Source organism: Sinocyclocheilus anshuiensis, unplaced genomic scaffold, assembly GCF_001515605.1.
Source record: "Sinocyclocheilus anshuiensis isolate Anshui unplaced genomic scaffold, SAMN03320099.WGS_v1.1 scaffold38, whole genome shotgun sequence".
Taxonomy (NCBI): Eukaryota; Metazoa; Chordata; class Actinopteri; order Cypriniformes; family Cyprinidae; genus Sinocyclocheilus; species Sinocyclocheilus anshuiensis.
In genome coordinates this window covers 3443245-3461605 of record NW_015544213.1, presented here as the reverse complement: position 1 = coordinate 3461605, position 18361 = coordinate 3443245, and the positions used below count along the sequence as shown (strand labels likewise).

Sequence of the window (18361 nt, the reverse complement as noted above, 5' to 3'; positions counted from 1 at the left end):
TCTTCATCAGATTTGGAGAAATGTAGCATTGTATCAGTGTCTCAGCAATGGCTCCTCTGCAGTGAATGGGTGCCGTCAGAATGAGAGTCCAAAAACATCACAATAATCCACAAGTAATCAACACACCACTCCAGTTCATCAGTTAACATCTTGTGAAGTCAAAAGCTGTGTGTTTGTAAGAAACAAATCCATCATTAAGGTGTTTCTCACTTTAAACCATTGCTTCTGGTTAAAATAGAGTCCTCTATACATAACATTGCTTTCTTCAGTGAAAAAGTCCATCCTCTGTTTTCCACTCACATCAAAACCCACCAAAATATGTTTAGAACTGTTGTGGACTGTTATTGCTGGTAAACATTGCTTGATCTGTGCATATTTCTCGCTTGATGTTAAAACACCTTAATAATGGATTTGTTTCTTACAAACACACAGCTTTTCACTTTACAAGACATTAACTGATGGACTGGAGTGGTGTGGATTACTTGTGGATTATTGTGATGTTTTTATCAGCTGTTTGGACTCTCATTCTGACGGCACCCATTCACTGCAGAGCATCCATTGGTGAGCAAGTGATGCAATGCTACATTTCTCCAAATCTGCTCAGATGAAGAAACAAACTCATTTACATCTTGGATGGCCTGAGGGTGAGGAAATTTTCAGTAAATTTGCATTTTTGGGTGAACCATTCCTTTAATTATGAATTATTATTAACTGAGGAGTCACTTGACAAAATGAAAAATTGAAAAGGCAAAACACAAATGAGATCTCTTTATCAAAATGAAGATCGAATGCAGATTTTTCAACGTCTCAAACTTTGCAAAAAAAAACCTGAGCTGATCTACAGTACACTTATTTTATGGCCCTATACTTTAACTGCACCGAATGCCAACAAATGTCTCATTTGTATATTTTATTCTTCTAAGGAGTTTTAGAGGCATCTAAGACAAAGTTGATAATTCTATGAAACATAAGTAAGTCTCCTGAGCTGCGAATGAGAAACTACTTGGGAATGTAATCATTTTTACTGATCTTTTTTATTCCAATCAGATTAAAAGCACATGTTTAACAGGTCCACAACATTTCAGGCTGATGTGAGAATTCAGATTAACAAAGCAGTAAAAATGAAACTCAATACCAGAGCAGTTCTTGCTCACGCACAGAGCTGCAACCACAACACACACACTCAGCATCTGACCTGAGGAGGTTTCCTTCAGACTGAGCTTCAGCTGGTTCACACACACCATACCTTACAGACCAAACGCATGTTCAAATAGAGTAAAAAGCACTCACTGTGGCTTATGTTGAGTCAGTGAGTTTCTCTCCAGCCGTCTGTATGAGGAGGTTGCAGTCAAGCTCTCTGTCTCTGTTTCTCTTGAATGTGTAGAAGCTTGCGTTTTCATTCAGACATCATCAGAAGACAAACTCCACCCTGATGTCTTCCTCCACCCCTTTGAGTCTTTCTCTTTTCCTCTCTGAATGTGCATTTCACAGAATCTCACATGGTCTCTATATGACATCTCAGAGGTTTTGATATCTGTTCATATTGTTTCTCATAATCAGTGCTGAACAATAAGAATACCTCACACCATTTTGTTCTCAGTCGCGTTGGTACGAAATTCAATCTTCACATCATCTAGTCACTTGTGCACATCATAAAAGCAATTTCTCATTCTTTTGAACAAATTGCAAATGCTTTTGTACATTCATGCAGTTGATTATGTACAATTGTCTGCTGTTTCCTACATTAAATGCTTATTATAAAAATTAAATATATTAATATATTATATTATACTGGTCCTCTGTTGAATAGGTATAGTTGTCATAATCTGTCAAGCAGCATATTTTCCATTCATTTCTATTTTATTTATCTATTTTTTTTTTTGGTAAATGCATTCTGAATTGATGAATTGTGCAGGTGAATCTTACTGACAAGGAATGTAAGATGTTAAATCAACCAGTGGTCAACCAGATCAAAAAGACAAAGAAGTAGAAGCCAAGGATGTAGCCACATTTCCCTTGAAAATAGGGTCACTAGATGCAGCCGAATATTGGGAGAACAACTGTGTCCTCAATCATTCAGACATTTGTAGACAGCATGTAATGTAACTAAACAATGTGCACTATATTGTAATATTTTATACTTACTGTAATGCATCATATTACAGTAGTCCAATTATATTTTACATTATACAGTAAATATACTTTATACAGATACACACATACATATATACACACATACAGTAATGTGTACATTTGTACTATTGATACTGATGAATTTTCAATCTGCCATCAAAACATGACTAAGCATTTTGACTATCTTATTCATGATCAATGACACAAGGACTTGTCATTCTGATGGCACTGATATGTTCATTGACATAAATACTTACTTTTACACTTACATTGACATAAATACTTTTGAGTAAATTACAGGCTTTTGCAGGTAATCCATTGTGTGGTGCTGTTTGGATTAATTGTTTTGAGAAATGCACATACTGGTTTGCAAATATTAAGAATGATACAAGAAATGGACCAAAGCGACTGAGAAAACCTGTAATTCAGTTTATACAAATAAAACAGAATCCTGTATTGGGAGCTATGTTCGTTTTCTGCATTTTCTTTCATTTTTATAGATTTTTTTCTGATGAAGAAGACACAAACTTAATTAACGTTCGACTTTAAGGTTAAATAACTTTTGTTTATGATATTTTCTGTTTAATATCTGTGTTGCAAGAACAAAATATTTTAAGAATGGAAAAATGGCTTTATAAATGAATGAATGAATAGATAGATAGATAGATAGATATGAAGCCGATATGATTCCTGCACGTTATTTCATATATTTCAAGTCTTTCGTATTATTTTGTATTCATGTGATAAACAGGCCGTAAAAAATTGCGGGGGGGGGGGTAGACATAAAGAATAAACAGAGAATAAATCAGAATAAACGCAGAACCTAATTCATATTCGGAGTGTTTTTGTGTCTACCAGCAGAGGGCGCTGTTGTGAATTCAGCGCTCTTTCCAGCAGCGCGTTTGTCTTTGTACGGAGTCTTTGACTGTTGATTCCGGACATTGTGCTGCGCGTCTCCAACACACTAAACTCTCCAACACTCGTCTCAGTTCATTTCGTCTTATCTTTATTTCATCTGTTCAACAGCTCTGAAGATCTCTGAATAATGGCTTTCCAGTATCCAGACACCTATAGGGACGAATCAGTGGTGAGTGACTGAATGATAGAGAGAAAGAGGACATGAATGAATAGATGGAAGGATGAATGAGAACAGATACAGATGAATGAATGCGTGATGAAATAAGTAAATAGATGAATGAATGGCTGAAAGAATAAATGAAAGCATGATTTTCGCATTTTCATGTAGTTGAACTTGATGTATTAAAATAACTACAACTAAAGCTCAAAAATGCAGATAAATATTAATAAAAACTATGGGTGTAACGTACTTGAACTAAAATGTAAATTAACACAGAAAATACAAAAATGAGTACTAATTCAGAATCTATGGCTGCATGAGTGACAAATGGATGGATGGATAAATAAATAAATGCATAAATGAATGAGTGACATTATAAATGAATCCATGAGAGAATTAATGAATGAAAATAGAAGGATGAATAAGTAAATGGATCCATGAGAGACTGAATTAATGGATAAAAAAGAAAGAAAGAAATCAATAGAGGTCCTGGTTGTTTACCTGAGAAATTCTCTAAATATTTATTTAGCGATTGTGTGTATTAAAATAAAAAATAAATAAATAGATAAATAAATAAATGTAATAATAGGAAAATAAAGAAATAAATGACTTGATAAAACAAATATAGTTCATTTGTAATAAAATTTAATCCTGAATAAATTTTTTTATGACTTTTTTCCTTTATGTATTATTTTCTGTATTTATTTTTATTCTTTTTAACTTTTATTTATTTATTTATTCTTTCATTTATTTTATATTTATGTAATTTATTTATTTTTAAATGTATTTATTCATGCATTTATTTATTTTTTTATATTTATTTATTCCCACATCTATTTATTTCCAGATTTATTTATTAATTTATTTCTTTTTACTTTTCCGTGTGCATCATGGAAATGAGGGAGGCGGTCCTTGCGGAGCTCGGTAACTGATTGTTTGAGAGCTCACGTATATATATATATATACTACATTTGTAATCTCTGAGACATGTTTGTTTGTGTTCTTGAAAGAAATTGATCATCATTAAAAAAATACATTTAAGCGTTATTAATGCTGACAAATGGAATAGCAAAGCAAACTGGTTTCCAAAACACACTTCCTGTCTTCCATTGGACAGAAAGTCCCGCCCCAAACCCACAGCATTGGTTGAAGCAATGTTCCAACTTCCACCTGCACTGTGATGTAATCATGTTGCTGTGGTGACCTCACCGCTCATGTGATGCATGTGTATATGTGTTATCAGGTGGATGACTATCATGGCTGTAAAGTTCCTGACCCGTACAGCTGGCTGGAGGATCCTGACAGTGAAAAAACACAGGTGATCTCCACACAACACCTCGCCACCCTCCTCTGAAAGAGCATGTGACTTATGACTCTATATATTTGAGACTTGTGTGTGGCTCTATATGTCCGCCAGGCGTTTGTGAATGTTCAGAATCAGCTGACCCTGCCGTTCCTGGAGCAGTGTGAGATTAGAGACATCTTTAAGGATCGTATGACTGAACTCTATGACTACCCCAAATACAGCTGCCCCTTCAAACGCGGGAACAGGTGAGATGGGCATTTTGGACTACCTGTAGCTTGTTTATTGAGGATGCAGGACAACCAGGATCTAGTTGTGGTTTCTTAATAAGAGGCTTAATAACCGCCAGCTTGAATGGTTTTGGGACGTGACCTAAAGACAACGACGAGTTAATAATATTGAGAAGCGGTTCTTCTGCTACAGGTAACAACTCTTTCAGTAATTTAGTGGGTACAGGATCTAACAGGCATGTTGTTGGTTTAGATGCAGTGATAAGTTTATTTAGCTCTTCCCGTCCTATAGTTGTAAAGCACTGCAGTTTATCTTTGGGTGCGATTAATGAAGCTGAAGTATTATACGCTGTAGAATCTACATTTGTTATTGTATTTCTGATGTTATCTGTTTTATCAGTGAAGAAATTCATAAAGTCATTACTATTAAACTGTGAGGGAATATTTAGATCGGGTGGCTTCTGGTTATTCGTTAATCTAGCCACTGTGCTAAATAAAAACCTTGGATTGTTTTGGTTATTTTCTATGAGTTTGTGGATATGCTCGGCCCTGGCAGCTTTTAGAGCCTGTCTATAGGTGGACATACTGTTTTTCCATGCAATTCTAAAAAAATTCAGCTTTGCATCACAGGAATAAATTACATTTTAAAATATATTCACACTGAAAACAGTTATTTTGGTAATACTATTTCACAATATTACTGTTTTTGCTGTATTTTTTATCACAAAATCCAGCCTTAGTGAGCAGAAGAGACTTCTTTTAAACAGATAAAAAAAATCTTAATTTTTCCAAACTGTTGACAGGTAGTGTATGCGTGTATATTTTCTGAAGTTCTGCCCTAACAAACACTGTTTTTTCTCCCTCTCATAGGTATTTTCACTTTTACAACACTGGTCTGCAGAACCAGAGCGTTTTGTACATGCAGGAGAACCTTGAGGCAGAGCCCAGCGTGTTCCTGGACCCAAACACCTTCTCAGAGGACGGGACGGTTTCTTTACAAGGTGCTGGAAGTATCTGTTTGTTTGACGCAGTGTGTGACGTCTCTTTCTGCAGTGATATCGCTGTAATGACTGTCAGGTAAGGCTTGTAGCTTATTCTCAGGTTATGCGTTCTCTGAGAATGGCGAGTACCTGGCATACGGCACCAGCGCGAGCGGCTCCGACTGGGTTGAGATCCGGTTCTTGCGCGTGGACGGCGCTGTACCTCTGGAGGACCGACTGGAGAGGGTCAAATTCACCTGCATGTCCTGGACTCACGATGGAAAGGGACTCTTCTATAACTCTTATCCTGTGCAGGAGGGCAAGAGTGACGGTAAACACACACAAACATGCACGATAAACAAATTCACACATGCAGGTGTAAGAGACAGTGTTATGTTAGTTATTCACATACTATATTAATATTTATTAATATTTTGTATTAGCAATTATTTTTATATTTTCATTTTTCATTTTAAGCTTTAGTCATTTTATGTGCTTTTGTAATTTTTATTAGTTAAAAAAAAAAAATCTATTTAGCTTTATTTTATTTTTATTTCAATTTTAGTTTTAATGATTTTAGCAGTTTAACCCAAACTTTAGTTGCCAAGGCAACATTTCTAAATTTAATTTAGGGTTTTATTATTGTTAAGTTTTTCACCTAATTTTTATATTTTATTTTATTTTAAGCTTTATTCCAATCACCGAAAAAAATTTAATAGCTTTAGTAGTATTATTCAAATATTATATTAGTATTGATTAATATTTTGTATTTGTATTTTTTTAATATTTCTATTTAGCTTCAATTTAAAAGTTTTTCATCTAATATTTATATTTTATTTCAGTGTTTTTAAATTTTATTTACATTTTTATTTATTTACTTTACAAGTATTCAGAAGCTATATTAGTATTTATTACTATTTTGTAATTAATAATTTTTATATATATTTCTATTTAGCTTTCATTTATTTTTATGTCAGGTTTAGTTTTAGCAATTTTTGAACTTTTAACTAAACTAAAATTTATTTTTAAGTTTTAGTTTTTCATCTAATATTTATATATTATAATTTATTTCAGCTTTTTACTTTTACATTTTATTTCAATATTTAACAGCTTTAGTAGTATTATTCAATGCTATATTAGTATTTAATAATATTTTGTATTTTTTTTTATATATATATTTCTGTTTAGCTTTTATTTTCAATTTTAGTTTTAGTAATTTTAACACTTAATAAAAAATTGGTTTAGGTTAATGTTTTTCATCTAATATTTCTATATAATATTTTATTTCAGCTTTTTAAATTTTATTTCAGTTTTTAATGGCTTTAGTAGTATTATTCAATGCCATATTAGGAGTTATTCATATTTTGTTGTTTTGTTTTAAATATTTATATTTAGCTTTAATTTATTTTTATTTTAGTTTTAGTAATTTTAGCACTTTAACCTAAACTTATTTCTAATTTTCGTTTAAGTTTTTCACCTAATATTTGTATTTTATTTTATTTCATTCACTGAAAATGATTTTTAATAGCTTTAATGGTAACCGTTTACTATAAGGTCTAACTTGTTAACATTAGTTAATGCAAACTAACATTTACTAACAATGAGCAATGTGTTTCTGCATTAGTTTCAGTTACCAATAACAACATGGGTAAGAGATCTTGATTGACATCTGTCTGTCTCTCAGGCACTGAGACGTCCACTAACCTGCACCAGAAGTTGTACTATCACGTGTTGGGAACCCCTCAGTCTCAGGACGTCCTGTGTGCTGAATTTCCTGATCAGCCGAAATGGATGAGTGGTGCTGAGGTAACAAACACACACATAAATGGTGCTTCATTTCTGGTTGTGTTATGAGGTGAATAACGTATGTGTGTGTGTTTTCAGGTGTCTGATGATGGCCGTTATGTGCTGTTGTCCATCCAAGAGGGCTGTGACCCCGTCAACAGACTGTGGTACTGTGACCTGAACGACGTGCCGCAGGGAGTCACTGGTACAGACACACAGAAACATTATTTTTCAGACAAAAATGCTTGTTTTCCACTGCCAGGATCTCATGTATATCTTAATGATGACAGGTTTGCTGCCATGGGTGAAGCTGATCGATAACTTTGATGCAGAGTATGAATACGTCACAAATGAAGCAACTGTTTTCACTTTCAAAACCAACCTGGAAGCTCCTCAATATAGACTCATCAACGTTGACTTCGCCCAACCGTCCATCAGCCAGTGGAAAGAGCTCATTCCCCAACACGACAAAGACGTCATCGGTGAGCAGAGATAGAAATCACGTCAAATCAGAATTCACTGTCTTTACTTTCTCAATGAATGTCCCTGGTCTTGTTGTGCCTAATTCATCTGCAAGTTATTGTAAGAAAAAAAAATATATTTTCATGATCTCATAATCAAAATGTAATTACTTTTTCCCTTTTACTTTTCCCACAGAAATATGTCACATTATGGAAATTAAATGTGTTGAAAATTCTGTTTCTTTAAACTCTATTTAATTTAATTTCTTGATTTAAAAAGAATAACATAAGAGTTTTATTATTTTATTTATTTTGGTCAAAAGTTTGAATAATTGACATAATTAAAAATTAAATAAATGTTTTTGAAATAAGTCTCTTCTACTCACCAAGGCTGCATTTATTTGATTAAAAATACAGTAAAAACAGTAATATTGTGAAATATTATTACAATTTAAAATAAGTATTTTCTATTTGATTATATTTAAACATGTAATTTATTTCTGTGATCAAAGCTGAATTTTCAGCATCATTACTCCAGTCTTCAGTGTCACATGATCTTCATGCTGATTTACAGCTCAATTATCATTGGTTCTTAATTATTAATAATAGTTATTTTTATTATCAATGTTGAAAACATTTTTTGCAGCTTTGTGGAAATCTTTTTTTTTTTTAAGATTAAAGAACAGCATTTATTTGAAATAGAAATCTTTTGTAACAATATAAATATCATAGGATTGCTTTGTTACATCCGTGCTGAATAAAAGTATTGTTTTTTTTTAACTCTTACATAACCAAAACTTTTAAATGTATATATATGTATATATACACACACATTTATTTATATATATATATATATATATATATATATAATTTTATATTTGAGATGGGTCTGTAATTTGCCAGTTCACTAGGATCTAGTTGTGGTTTCTTAATAAGAGGCTTAATAACCGCCAGCTTGAATGGTTTTGGGACGTGACCTAAAGACAACGACGAGTTAATAATATTGAGAAGCGGTTCTTCTGCTACAGGTAACAACTCTTTCAGTAATTTAGTGGGTACAGGATCTAACAGGCATGTTGTTGGTTTAGATGCAGTGATAAGTTTATTTAGCTCTTCCTGTCCTATAGTTGTAAAGCACTGCAGTTTATCTTTTGGTGCGATTAATGAAGCTGAAGTATTATACGCTGTAGAATCTACATTTGTTATTGTATTTCTGATGTTATCTATTTTATCAGTGAAGAAATTCATAAAGTCATTACTATTAAACTGTGAGGGAATATTTAGATCGGGTGGCTTCTGGTTATTCGTTAATCTAGCCACTGTGCTAAATAAAAACCTTGGATTGTTTTGGTTATTTTCTATGAGTTTGTGGATATGCTCGGCCCTGGCAGCTTTTAGAGCCTGTCTATAGGTGGACATACTGTTTTTCCATGCAATTCTAAAAAAATTCAGCTTTGCATCACAGGAATAAATTACATTTTAAAATATATTCACACTGAAAACAGTTATTTTGGTAATACTATTTCACAATATTACTGTTTTTGCTGTATTTTTTATCACAAAATCCAGCCTTAGTGAGCAGAAGAGACTTCTTTTAAACAGATAAAAAAAATCTTAATTTTTCCAAACTGTTGACAGGTAGTGTATGCGTGTATATTTTCTGAAGTTCTGCCCTAACAAACACTGTTTTTTCTCCCTCTCATAGGTATTTTCACTTTTACAACACTGGTCTGCAGAACCAGAGCGTTTTGTACATGCAGGAGAACCTTGAGGCAGAGCCCAGCGTGTTCCTGGACCCAAACACCTTCTCAGAGGACGGGACGGTTTCTTTACAAGGTGCTGGAAGTATCTGTTTGTTTGACGCAGTGTGTGACGTCTCTTTCTGCAGTGATATCGCTGTAATGACTGTCAGGTAAGGCTTGTAGCTTATTCTCAGGTTATGCGTTCTCTGAGAATGGCGAGTACCTGGCGTACGGCACCAGCGCGAGCGGCTCCGACTGGGTTGAGATCCGGTTCTTGCGCGTGGACGGCGCTGTACCTCTGGAGGACCGACTGGAGAGGGTCAAATTCACCTGCATGTCCTGGACTCACGATGGAAAGGGACTCTTCTATAACTCTTATCCTGTGCAGGAGGGCAAGAGTGACGGTAAACACACACAAACATGCACGATAAACAAATTCACACATGCAGGTGTAAGAGACAGTGTTATGTTAGTTATTCACATACTATATTAATATTTATTAATATTTTGTATTAGCAATTATTTTTATATTTTCATTTTTCATTTTAAGCTTTAGTCATTTTATGTGCTTTTGTAATTTTTATTAGTTAAAAAAAAAAAATCTATTTAGCTTTATTTTATTTTTATTTCAATTTTAGTTTTAATGATTTTAGCAGTTTAACCCAAACTTTAGTTGCCAAGGCAACATTTCTAAATTTAATTTAGGGTTTTATTATTGTTAAGTTTTTCACCTAATTTTTATATTTTATTTTATTTTAAGCTTTATTCCAATCACCGAAAAAAATTTAATAGCTTTAGTAGTATTATTCAAATATTATATTAGTATTGATTAATATTTTGTATTTGTATTTTTTTAATATTTCTATTTAGCTTCAATTTAAAAGTTTTTCATCTAATATTTATATTTTATTTCAGTGTTTTTAAATTTTATTTACATTTTTATTTATTTACTTTACAAGTATTCAGAAGCTATATTAGTATTTATTACTATTTTGTAATTAATAATTTTTATATATATTTCTATTTAGCTTTCATTTATTTTTATGTCAGGTTTAGTTTTAGCAATTTTTGAACTTTTAACTAAACTAAAATTTATTTTTAAGTTTTAGTTTTTCATCTAATATTTATATATTATAATTTATTTCAGCTTTTTACTTTTACATTTTATTTCAATATTTAACAGCTTTAGTAGTATTATTCAATGCTATATTAGTATTTAATAATATTTTGTATTTTTTTTTATATATATATTTCTGTTTAGCTTTTATTTTCAATTTTAGTTTTAGTAATTTTAACACTTAATAAAAAATTGGTTTAGGTTAATGTTTTTCATCTAATATTTCTATATAATATTTTATTTCAGCTTTTTAAATTTTATTTCAGTTTTTAATGGCTTTAGTAGTATTATTCAATGCCATATTAGGAGTTATTCATATTTTGTTGTTTTGTTTTAAATATTTATATTTAGCTTTAATTTATTTTTATTTTAGTTTTAGTAATTTTAGCACTTTAACCTAAACTTATTTCTAATTTTCGTTTAAGTTTTTCACCTAATATTTGTATTTTATTTTATTTCATTCACTGAAAATGATTTTTAATAGCTTTAATGGTAACCGTTTACTATAAGGTCTAACTTGTTAACATTAGTTAATGCAAACTAACATTTACTAACAATGAGCAATGTGTTTCTGCATTAGTTTCAGTTACCAATAACAACATGGGTAAGAGATCTTGATTGACATCTGTCTGTCTCTCAGGCACTGAGACGTCCACTAACCTGCACCAGAAGTTGTACTATCACGTGTTGGGAACCCCTCAGTCTCAGGACGTCCTGTGTGCTGAATTTCCTGATCAGCCGAAATGGATGAGTGGTGCTGAGGTAACAAACACACACATAAATGGTGCTTCATTTCTGGTTGTGTTATGAGGTGAATAACGTATGTGTGTGTGTTTTCAGGTGTCTGATGATGGCCGTTATGTGCTGTTGTCCATCCAAGAGGGCTGTGACCCCGTCAACAGACTGTGGTACTGTGACCTGAACGACGTGCCGCAGGGAGTCACTGGTACAGACACACAGAAACATTATTTTTCAGACAAAAATGCTTGTTTTCCACTGCCAGGATCTCATGTATATCTTAATGATGACAGGTTTGCTGCCATGGGTGAAGCTGATCGATAACTTTGATGCAGAGTATGAATACGTCACAAATGAAGCAACTGTTTTCACTTTCAAAACCAACCTGGAAGCTCCTCAATATAGACTCATCAACGTTGACTTCGCCCAACCGTCCATCAGCCAGTGGAAAGAGCTCATTCCCCAACACGACAAAGACGTCATCGGTGAGCAGAGATAGAAATCACGTCAAATCAGAATTCACTGTCTTTACTTTCTCAATGAATGTCCCTGGTCTTGTTGTGCCTAATTCATCTGCAAGTTATTGTAAGAAAAAAAAATATATTTTCATGATCTCATAATCAAAATGTAATTACTTTTTCCCTTTTACTTTTCCCACAGAAATATGTCACATTATGGAAATTAAATGTGTTGAAAATTCTGTTTCTTTAAACTCTATTTAATTTAATTTCTTGATTTAAAAAGAATAACATAAGAGTTTTATTATTTTATTTATTTTGGTCAAAAGTTTGAATAATTGACATAATTAAATATTAAATAAATGTTTTTGAAATAAGTCTCTTCTACTCACCAAGGCTGCATTTATTTGATTAAGTAAAAACAAAAAACAGTAATATTGTGAAATATTATTACAATTTAAAATAAGTATTTTCTATTTGATTATATTTAAACATGTAATTTATTTCTGTGATCAAAGCTGAATTTTCAGCATCATTACTCCAGTCTTCAGTGTCACATGATCTTCATGCTGATTTACAGCTCAATTATCATTGGTTCTTAATTATTAATAATAGTTATTTTTATTATCAATGTTGAAAACATTTTTTGCAGCTTTGTGGAAATCTTTTTTTTTTTTAAGATTAAAGAACAGCATTTATTTGAAATAGAAATCTTTTGTAACAATATAAATATCATAGGATTGCTTTGTTACATCCGTGCTGAATAAAAGTATTGTTTTTTTTTAACTCTTACATAACCAAAACTTTTAAATGTATATATATGTATATATACACACACATTTATTTATATATATATATATATATATATATATATAATTTTATTTGTATTACATTTTTTTTTATCATTTTAAATAATATAAATAATATTTTGTCAATGGTGTGTTATGATGGTAATGATTTGTGATTTGTTGATCTCTTTCAGTGTTTGCTACCTATACATACTCCAAGTTCCTGTTTGTGTGTTTCCTCCATGATGTGAAGAACGTGTTGAAGATGTTCCATCTGTCCTCGGGGGAGGAGATACGCACTTTTCCGCTGGACGTCGGCTCGATTGTGGGCTTCACTGGGAGGAAGCAAGACTCTGAGATCTTTTACAGCTTCACCTCTTTTCTCTCTCCAGGTCCGTCAAGATTCAGAAGCTTCTGAAATTAAGAACTTTGGTCCTTAAAGAGACAGTTCACACAAGAATGAAAATTGTCATCATTTATTCACCCTCTATTTGTTCAAAACCTGTACGAGTTTCTGTCTTCTGTTCAACAGTTGACAGGAGCCATTGACTTCCATAGTATGGAAAAAATACTGTGGAAGTCAATGGCTACCGTCAACTCTTTGGTTACCAACATTCTTCAAAATATCTTCTTTTGTATTCAACAGAAATAAAGAAACTCATACAGGTTTGGAACAACACGAGGGTGAATAAATGCTGACAGAATTTTCAATTTTCAGTGATCTATCCCTTTAATAACTCATAAATAACGAACAGGTAATATATGACGTGTGATGTGTTTTTCTGCAGCGATCATCTATCACTGTGATCTGACTAAGGAGCCGCTGCAGCCGCATTTCTTCAGAGAGGTCACAGTGAAGGGTTTCAGTCCTGCTGACTACCAGACCACTCAGGTACAGCAAGACGCTTGCAGCTGTTTCATCTATCTGTCTGCGGGATGATTGCCTTCACTTCATATCTGTTGGTTTCTGACAGGTCTTTTATCCCAGTAAAGACGGCACCCAAATCCCAATGTTTATTGTCCATAAGAAAGGAATCGAGCTGGATGGTTCCCATCCTGCCTTCCTGTATGGATATGGAGGTTTCAACATTTCCATCACACCCAGCTACAGGTACAATACAAACCGAACACAAAAACATCCATCTGATCACACGCTCCACTGATGCACTACTGATCTTCAACACGCATCTCTCTTCTGTTGTTGTAAACGTCTGTCTCTCACCGTTTGTGTTTCAGTGTTTCTCGGCTGATATTCGTCAGGCATCTGGGAGGAGTTTTAGCTGTCGCCAATATCAGAGGAGGTGGAGAGTATGGAGAGACATGGCATAAAGGCATGTGACTGTAATTCTGGAGTTAATCAGGGATTGATCTGCACAGATGTTCATAATAGAATACTAGCAAATTGTGTGCTTTGTATATATATATGGCTTCCATTTTTTTTTAAATAGTACACTAGATTTGTTTTTTTTTAAGAAATTAACACTTTTATTCAGCAAGGATGCATTAAATTGATTAAAAGTGAAACTAATTATGTTTATGATGTTACAAAATGTTTCCATTTCACATAAATGATGTTCTCTGTATTCATCACGAAATCCTGAAGTAAAATGCATCACTGTTTCTACAAAAATTTGAAGCAACAACTTTTTTTCAGCACTGATAATAATCATAAACGTTTCTTGAGCAGCAAATCAGCATATCGGAATGATTTCTGAAGGATCATGTGACGGAGTAATGATGCTGAAAATTCAGCTTTGATCGCAGAAATAAGTTACATTTTAAAATATATTCAAATAGAAAACAGTTCTTTTAAATTTCATAATATTAATGTTTTAACTGTATTTTTGATCAAATAAATGTAGGCTTGGTGAGCAGAAGAGACTTCTTTAAAAAAATCTTAGTGTACATGCTACACTGATAGTATGCATAGTATGGTAGTATGCATTTGGAAGATATACTGTTTATCTTTAACATTCTGTTGCTTTTAATGAAAACTGTCTCTTTCTTCTCTCTTCCTGTGCAGCTGGGATGTTGGCCAATAAGCAGAACTGTTTCACTGACTTTCAGTGTGCAGCTGAGTATCTGATAAAGGAGGGTTACACTTCCCCCAATAAAATCACCATCAATGGAGGCTCCAACGGAGGGCTGCTCGTGGGTATGACACACACACACATATATATATATATATATATATATATATATATATATGTATATACACAGGTTTGCATTCTCCTGGTCCTAAATGTCAACTCTCTCCTGCAGCGGCATGTGTGAATCAGAGGCCTGATCTGTTCGGCTGTGCTGTGGCTCAAGTCGGCGTCATGGACATGTTAAAGTTTCATAAGTTCACTATCGGACACGCCTGGACCACTGATTTCGGCTGCTCGGAAATCAAAGAGCAATTTGATTGGTTAATCAAGTAAGTTTACTTCTACTTGCTACAGTGATGCACAGATACATTTAATTTTCTACTTTTTTAGAAGCACTCCACTCTAGACTTTGCGTTACTGTGATTTTACCTCATTAACTGTGGTAAAACTCATTGTAATGCACAGCGTCAAGTGGCTTATTGATTTTATAGAATGTGGCAAGAGCAAAATAGTTAAAATATTGCAAGCATTTATTAGTATACCTTAATTTTATTTATTTGTTTTCGTTACTTATAATATACTGTGTTGTCGTTGTTAACTAAAACTGTTAAATCATTTTCAATAATTGAAATAAAGTTGAAATAAAATGAAATGAAAAATGTTGTCTTGGTAACTAACTGAAATTCGAAGTACTAAAATTAAAATGAAGATAAACCAAAACTAAATAGAATTTTAAAATAATGAAAATGACAAAAGCACATAAAATTACAAAAACTTTAACTAAAATGAATGTTAAAATTAAATAGCTAATTTCAAATATTAATAAATACTACTACAATAGTATATAAATAAAGTAACTAAAACTAAAATAACACTGATTATATATCTTTGAATTTTCCTTTTCAATACTGCTTAGACTGTTAGATTCACCAACTGAATATTTTGCAACGGAGTATTTTTTTATTATTATTTTATTTTATTCAGTTTTATTCAGTATTTTATTTTATTGTGCATGCATTTTATCCGCTTGTTAAGTCTTGATGAATCAAGTTCTGTTTCCGGGTCCAAGCCCCCCTCCATTTCAATTGAGAACTGTATTTCAACCATTTATGATTACTATTTATTGAATTATTTGATAATTTTTAATATGCAGTGTTGTTAACTAAAACTATTAAATAGTTTTCAGTTATTAAAATAAAGCTGAAATAAAAAAATAGACTAAATGTTAACTTGGCAAGTCACTAAAATCTATCTATATCTGTCTATATATATATATATATATAAAATATATCTTAATAATTCAGAAAAGATTAATCATTGTCTGGCCAACTGAGACTTGGTATGGAGATAAAAACATTAGGATCATGATTTTTCTGTAGTACTACAGCAAAACATAAGTGCATAACTAACATAGTAACATAATTGCAAAAACGCTCATCTGTTATGAATTTAAAGAGCTGTAAACGTTCTGACCTTGCAGGTATTCTCCTCTTCACAATATCCATGTTCCAGAAGCTGACGGGGCTCAGTATCCCGCCATATTGTTGTTAACGGGTGACCATGATGACCGCGTGGTGCCGCTGCACTCGCTAAAATATATCGCCACACTGCAGAATGTGATCGGTCAGTGGCCCGGCCAGTCAAACCCCCTCTTTATCTATGTGGACACAAAGTCGGGCCACGGCGCAGGAAAGCCCACCAGTAAAGTCATTCAGGAGGTGGCGGACACATACGCCTTCATCGCTCGCTGCTTGAACCTCAGCTGGATCGAATGAAACAAAAGTTAGGCGGCTCTTAACCTCCTCTAAGCTGTTCCTCTACTCCTGCAGGTTTTTCTTCTTACAGTTTGAATTCAGTCTTGCCTGTTTGCTCTCCTGTTCACTGAACTATTCATCTTTCTTGGTCTCTGTCTCTCCCACGTCTCCACGGTTTCATTATTTAATGTGTTAAATAATGCAAGTTATTTAACACTGCAAGTAAAAGTTTTTAATGCAAGTAAAAACAGTCCAGTGTTGGTTGAAAACTGTAACCTGAATCACATTAGTGACTGATTTCATATCAATTCACCATGTGTCACGGCTGTGTACGGGATACACTTAGGAAATATTATAATTACTGAGGTCACGGGGTGAAGTGTCATAACTTCTCCAGCACTTTACTAAAACTGTATTTATTTGACGACGGGGAGGCATGAACAGTTTTTGGATCACTGCATCACTTCAATGTACAGCACCCTTCAAGAAATCAGTTTGCAAGTGAATCTCAAGAAAACATGTTCAGGTCACATTTTGCCCCAAAACTAAATGAAATAAATGTAGCCTGTTTTTTTTAAAGATTGTTATGTACTATTGCACTGTTTTTAATGGTAGTTAAGCACATTTAAAATAGTCTTCAAGTGTTATGGCTTTTGTCCATATAATTAATTCTTATAACTGAATATGAGAACATAATACATTTTTAAAATTTAAATCAGCATAAATTATATACTCTCCAATAATGTCATGTTTTTTTTGCATTACTGTAATGACTGAGTTTTTGCATACAGTATTGAGAACTGGAGAGGATGAATGTACTTTATTGTCATGACAATAACGTCACTTTTCTTTTGGTGTTGAAATATAAGCTGAGCATGTTTGTTGACGTGAGATTCACCCTTACAGTGTTTGTGAGTGTGTGTTTGTGTGTGTGAAGGAGCTCTTGACAGAAATCTTGTTTCTACCTCCACATTTATGCAGATTGTTTTATCTTTGAAGGGGAAAAAACAAACAAAATAACCTAGTACAATAAAACACATTTGAACATGAATATGATGTGTGTAAGATGATCAAAACATGTTACTTGTTTTTAACGTTAGATGATTTTGCTGAATAATTTTAGCATTTAAAATGCTTTTTAACAAATACTATTGAGAAATGATTAACTTCATGGAGTCTAATGCAGTGTTACTCACAGTTTCAGTGTAAAGTGAATCTCTGAAGTGTCTCATCTGCTGGCTGGAGGCAGGATTACATGCCTACATCCCCTGAAACTAAAACAAAGCAGCAATACTCATTTCATTATATGCCTCAGATTGTGTTAACAAGCTGCAGAGGTTCATTATAATGTAGTGTAATGATTTTGTTATATTGGGTAGTTTTCATGAGCTTTTTGTCTATTATATAACGTTATATATTTATAGATGCAACAGTTACTCAACATCAGCAGTAAATGTGTGGTTACAAATACCATAGTTGAACTAGTAACCTACTGTAGTAAAACCATGGTACCACCATTAGTAAGGGTGTTTAAAAAACAGATTATTTATAGAAAATCAATAAATAATTATAAAGTTAAAACAAGTTAAACTGCGGTCATATTTACCATTGTTCGGCGAATTTTCGCGGGCGAAATAATGAGGAATTTTCGTATTCGCCGCGCTGACCGACAAAAAAACTCTTTGCTTTGAAAAAGTGACTTTT

At 33.0% G+C, this 18361-nt stretch overlaps 2 protein-coding genes across 3 annotated transcripts in view; one reads left to right on the top strand and one right to left on the bottom strand.

Moving 5' to 3' along the window:
• The window catches only part of LOC107697119 (PR domain zinc finger protein 1-like), an 8518-nt gene extending 7152 nt beyond the window's left edge, over positions 1–1366 (bottom strand). Inside the window, exon 1 of the mRNA XM_016497760.1 lies at positions 1291–1366. The gene's annotated coding sequence lies outside the window, so the exon portion shown is untranslated. The remainder of the gene's footprint in view (positions 1–1290) is intronic.
• Positions 1367–3066: 1700 nt separating this feature from the next.
• On the top strand, positions 3067–16851 carry LOC107697213 (prolyl endopeptidase-like). 2 transcript variants are annotated; one of them, XM_016497913.1, is made up of 15 exons: positions 3067–3220; positions 4455–4529; positions 4629–4762; positions 5615–5745; positions 5846–6055; positions 7409–7530; positions 7609–7714; positions 7800–7991; positions 13008–13205; positions 13602–13705; positions 13788–13924; positions 14050–14144; positions 14837–14968; positions 15076–15232; positions 16384–16851. In XM_016497913.1, exons 1-15 carry the CDS (start codon positions 3179–3181, stop codon positions 16676–16678), a joined length of 2130 nt encoding a protein of 709 aa, XP_016353399.1. In that variant the 5' UTR covers positions 3067–3178; the 3' UTR covers positions 16679–16851. The 2 variants fall into 2 exon arrangements, with proteins under 2 accessions (XP_016353399.1, XP_016353400.1); XM_016497914.1 differs by lacking the exon at positions 16384–16851 and having other exon boundaries at positions 14837–14964; positions 15076–15158.
• The last annotated feature ends 1510 nt before the right edge of the window (positions 16852–18361 follow it).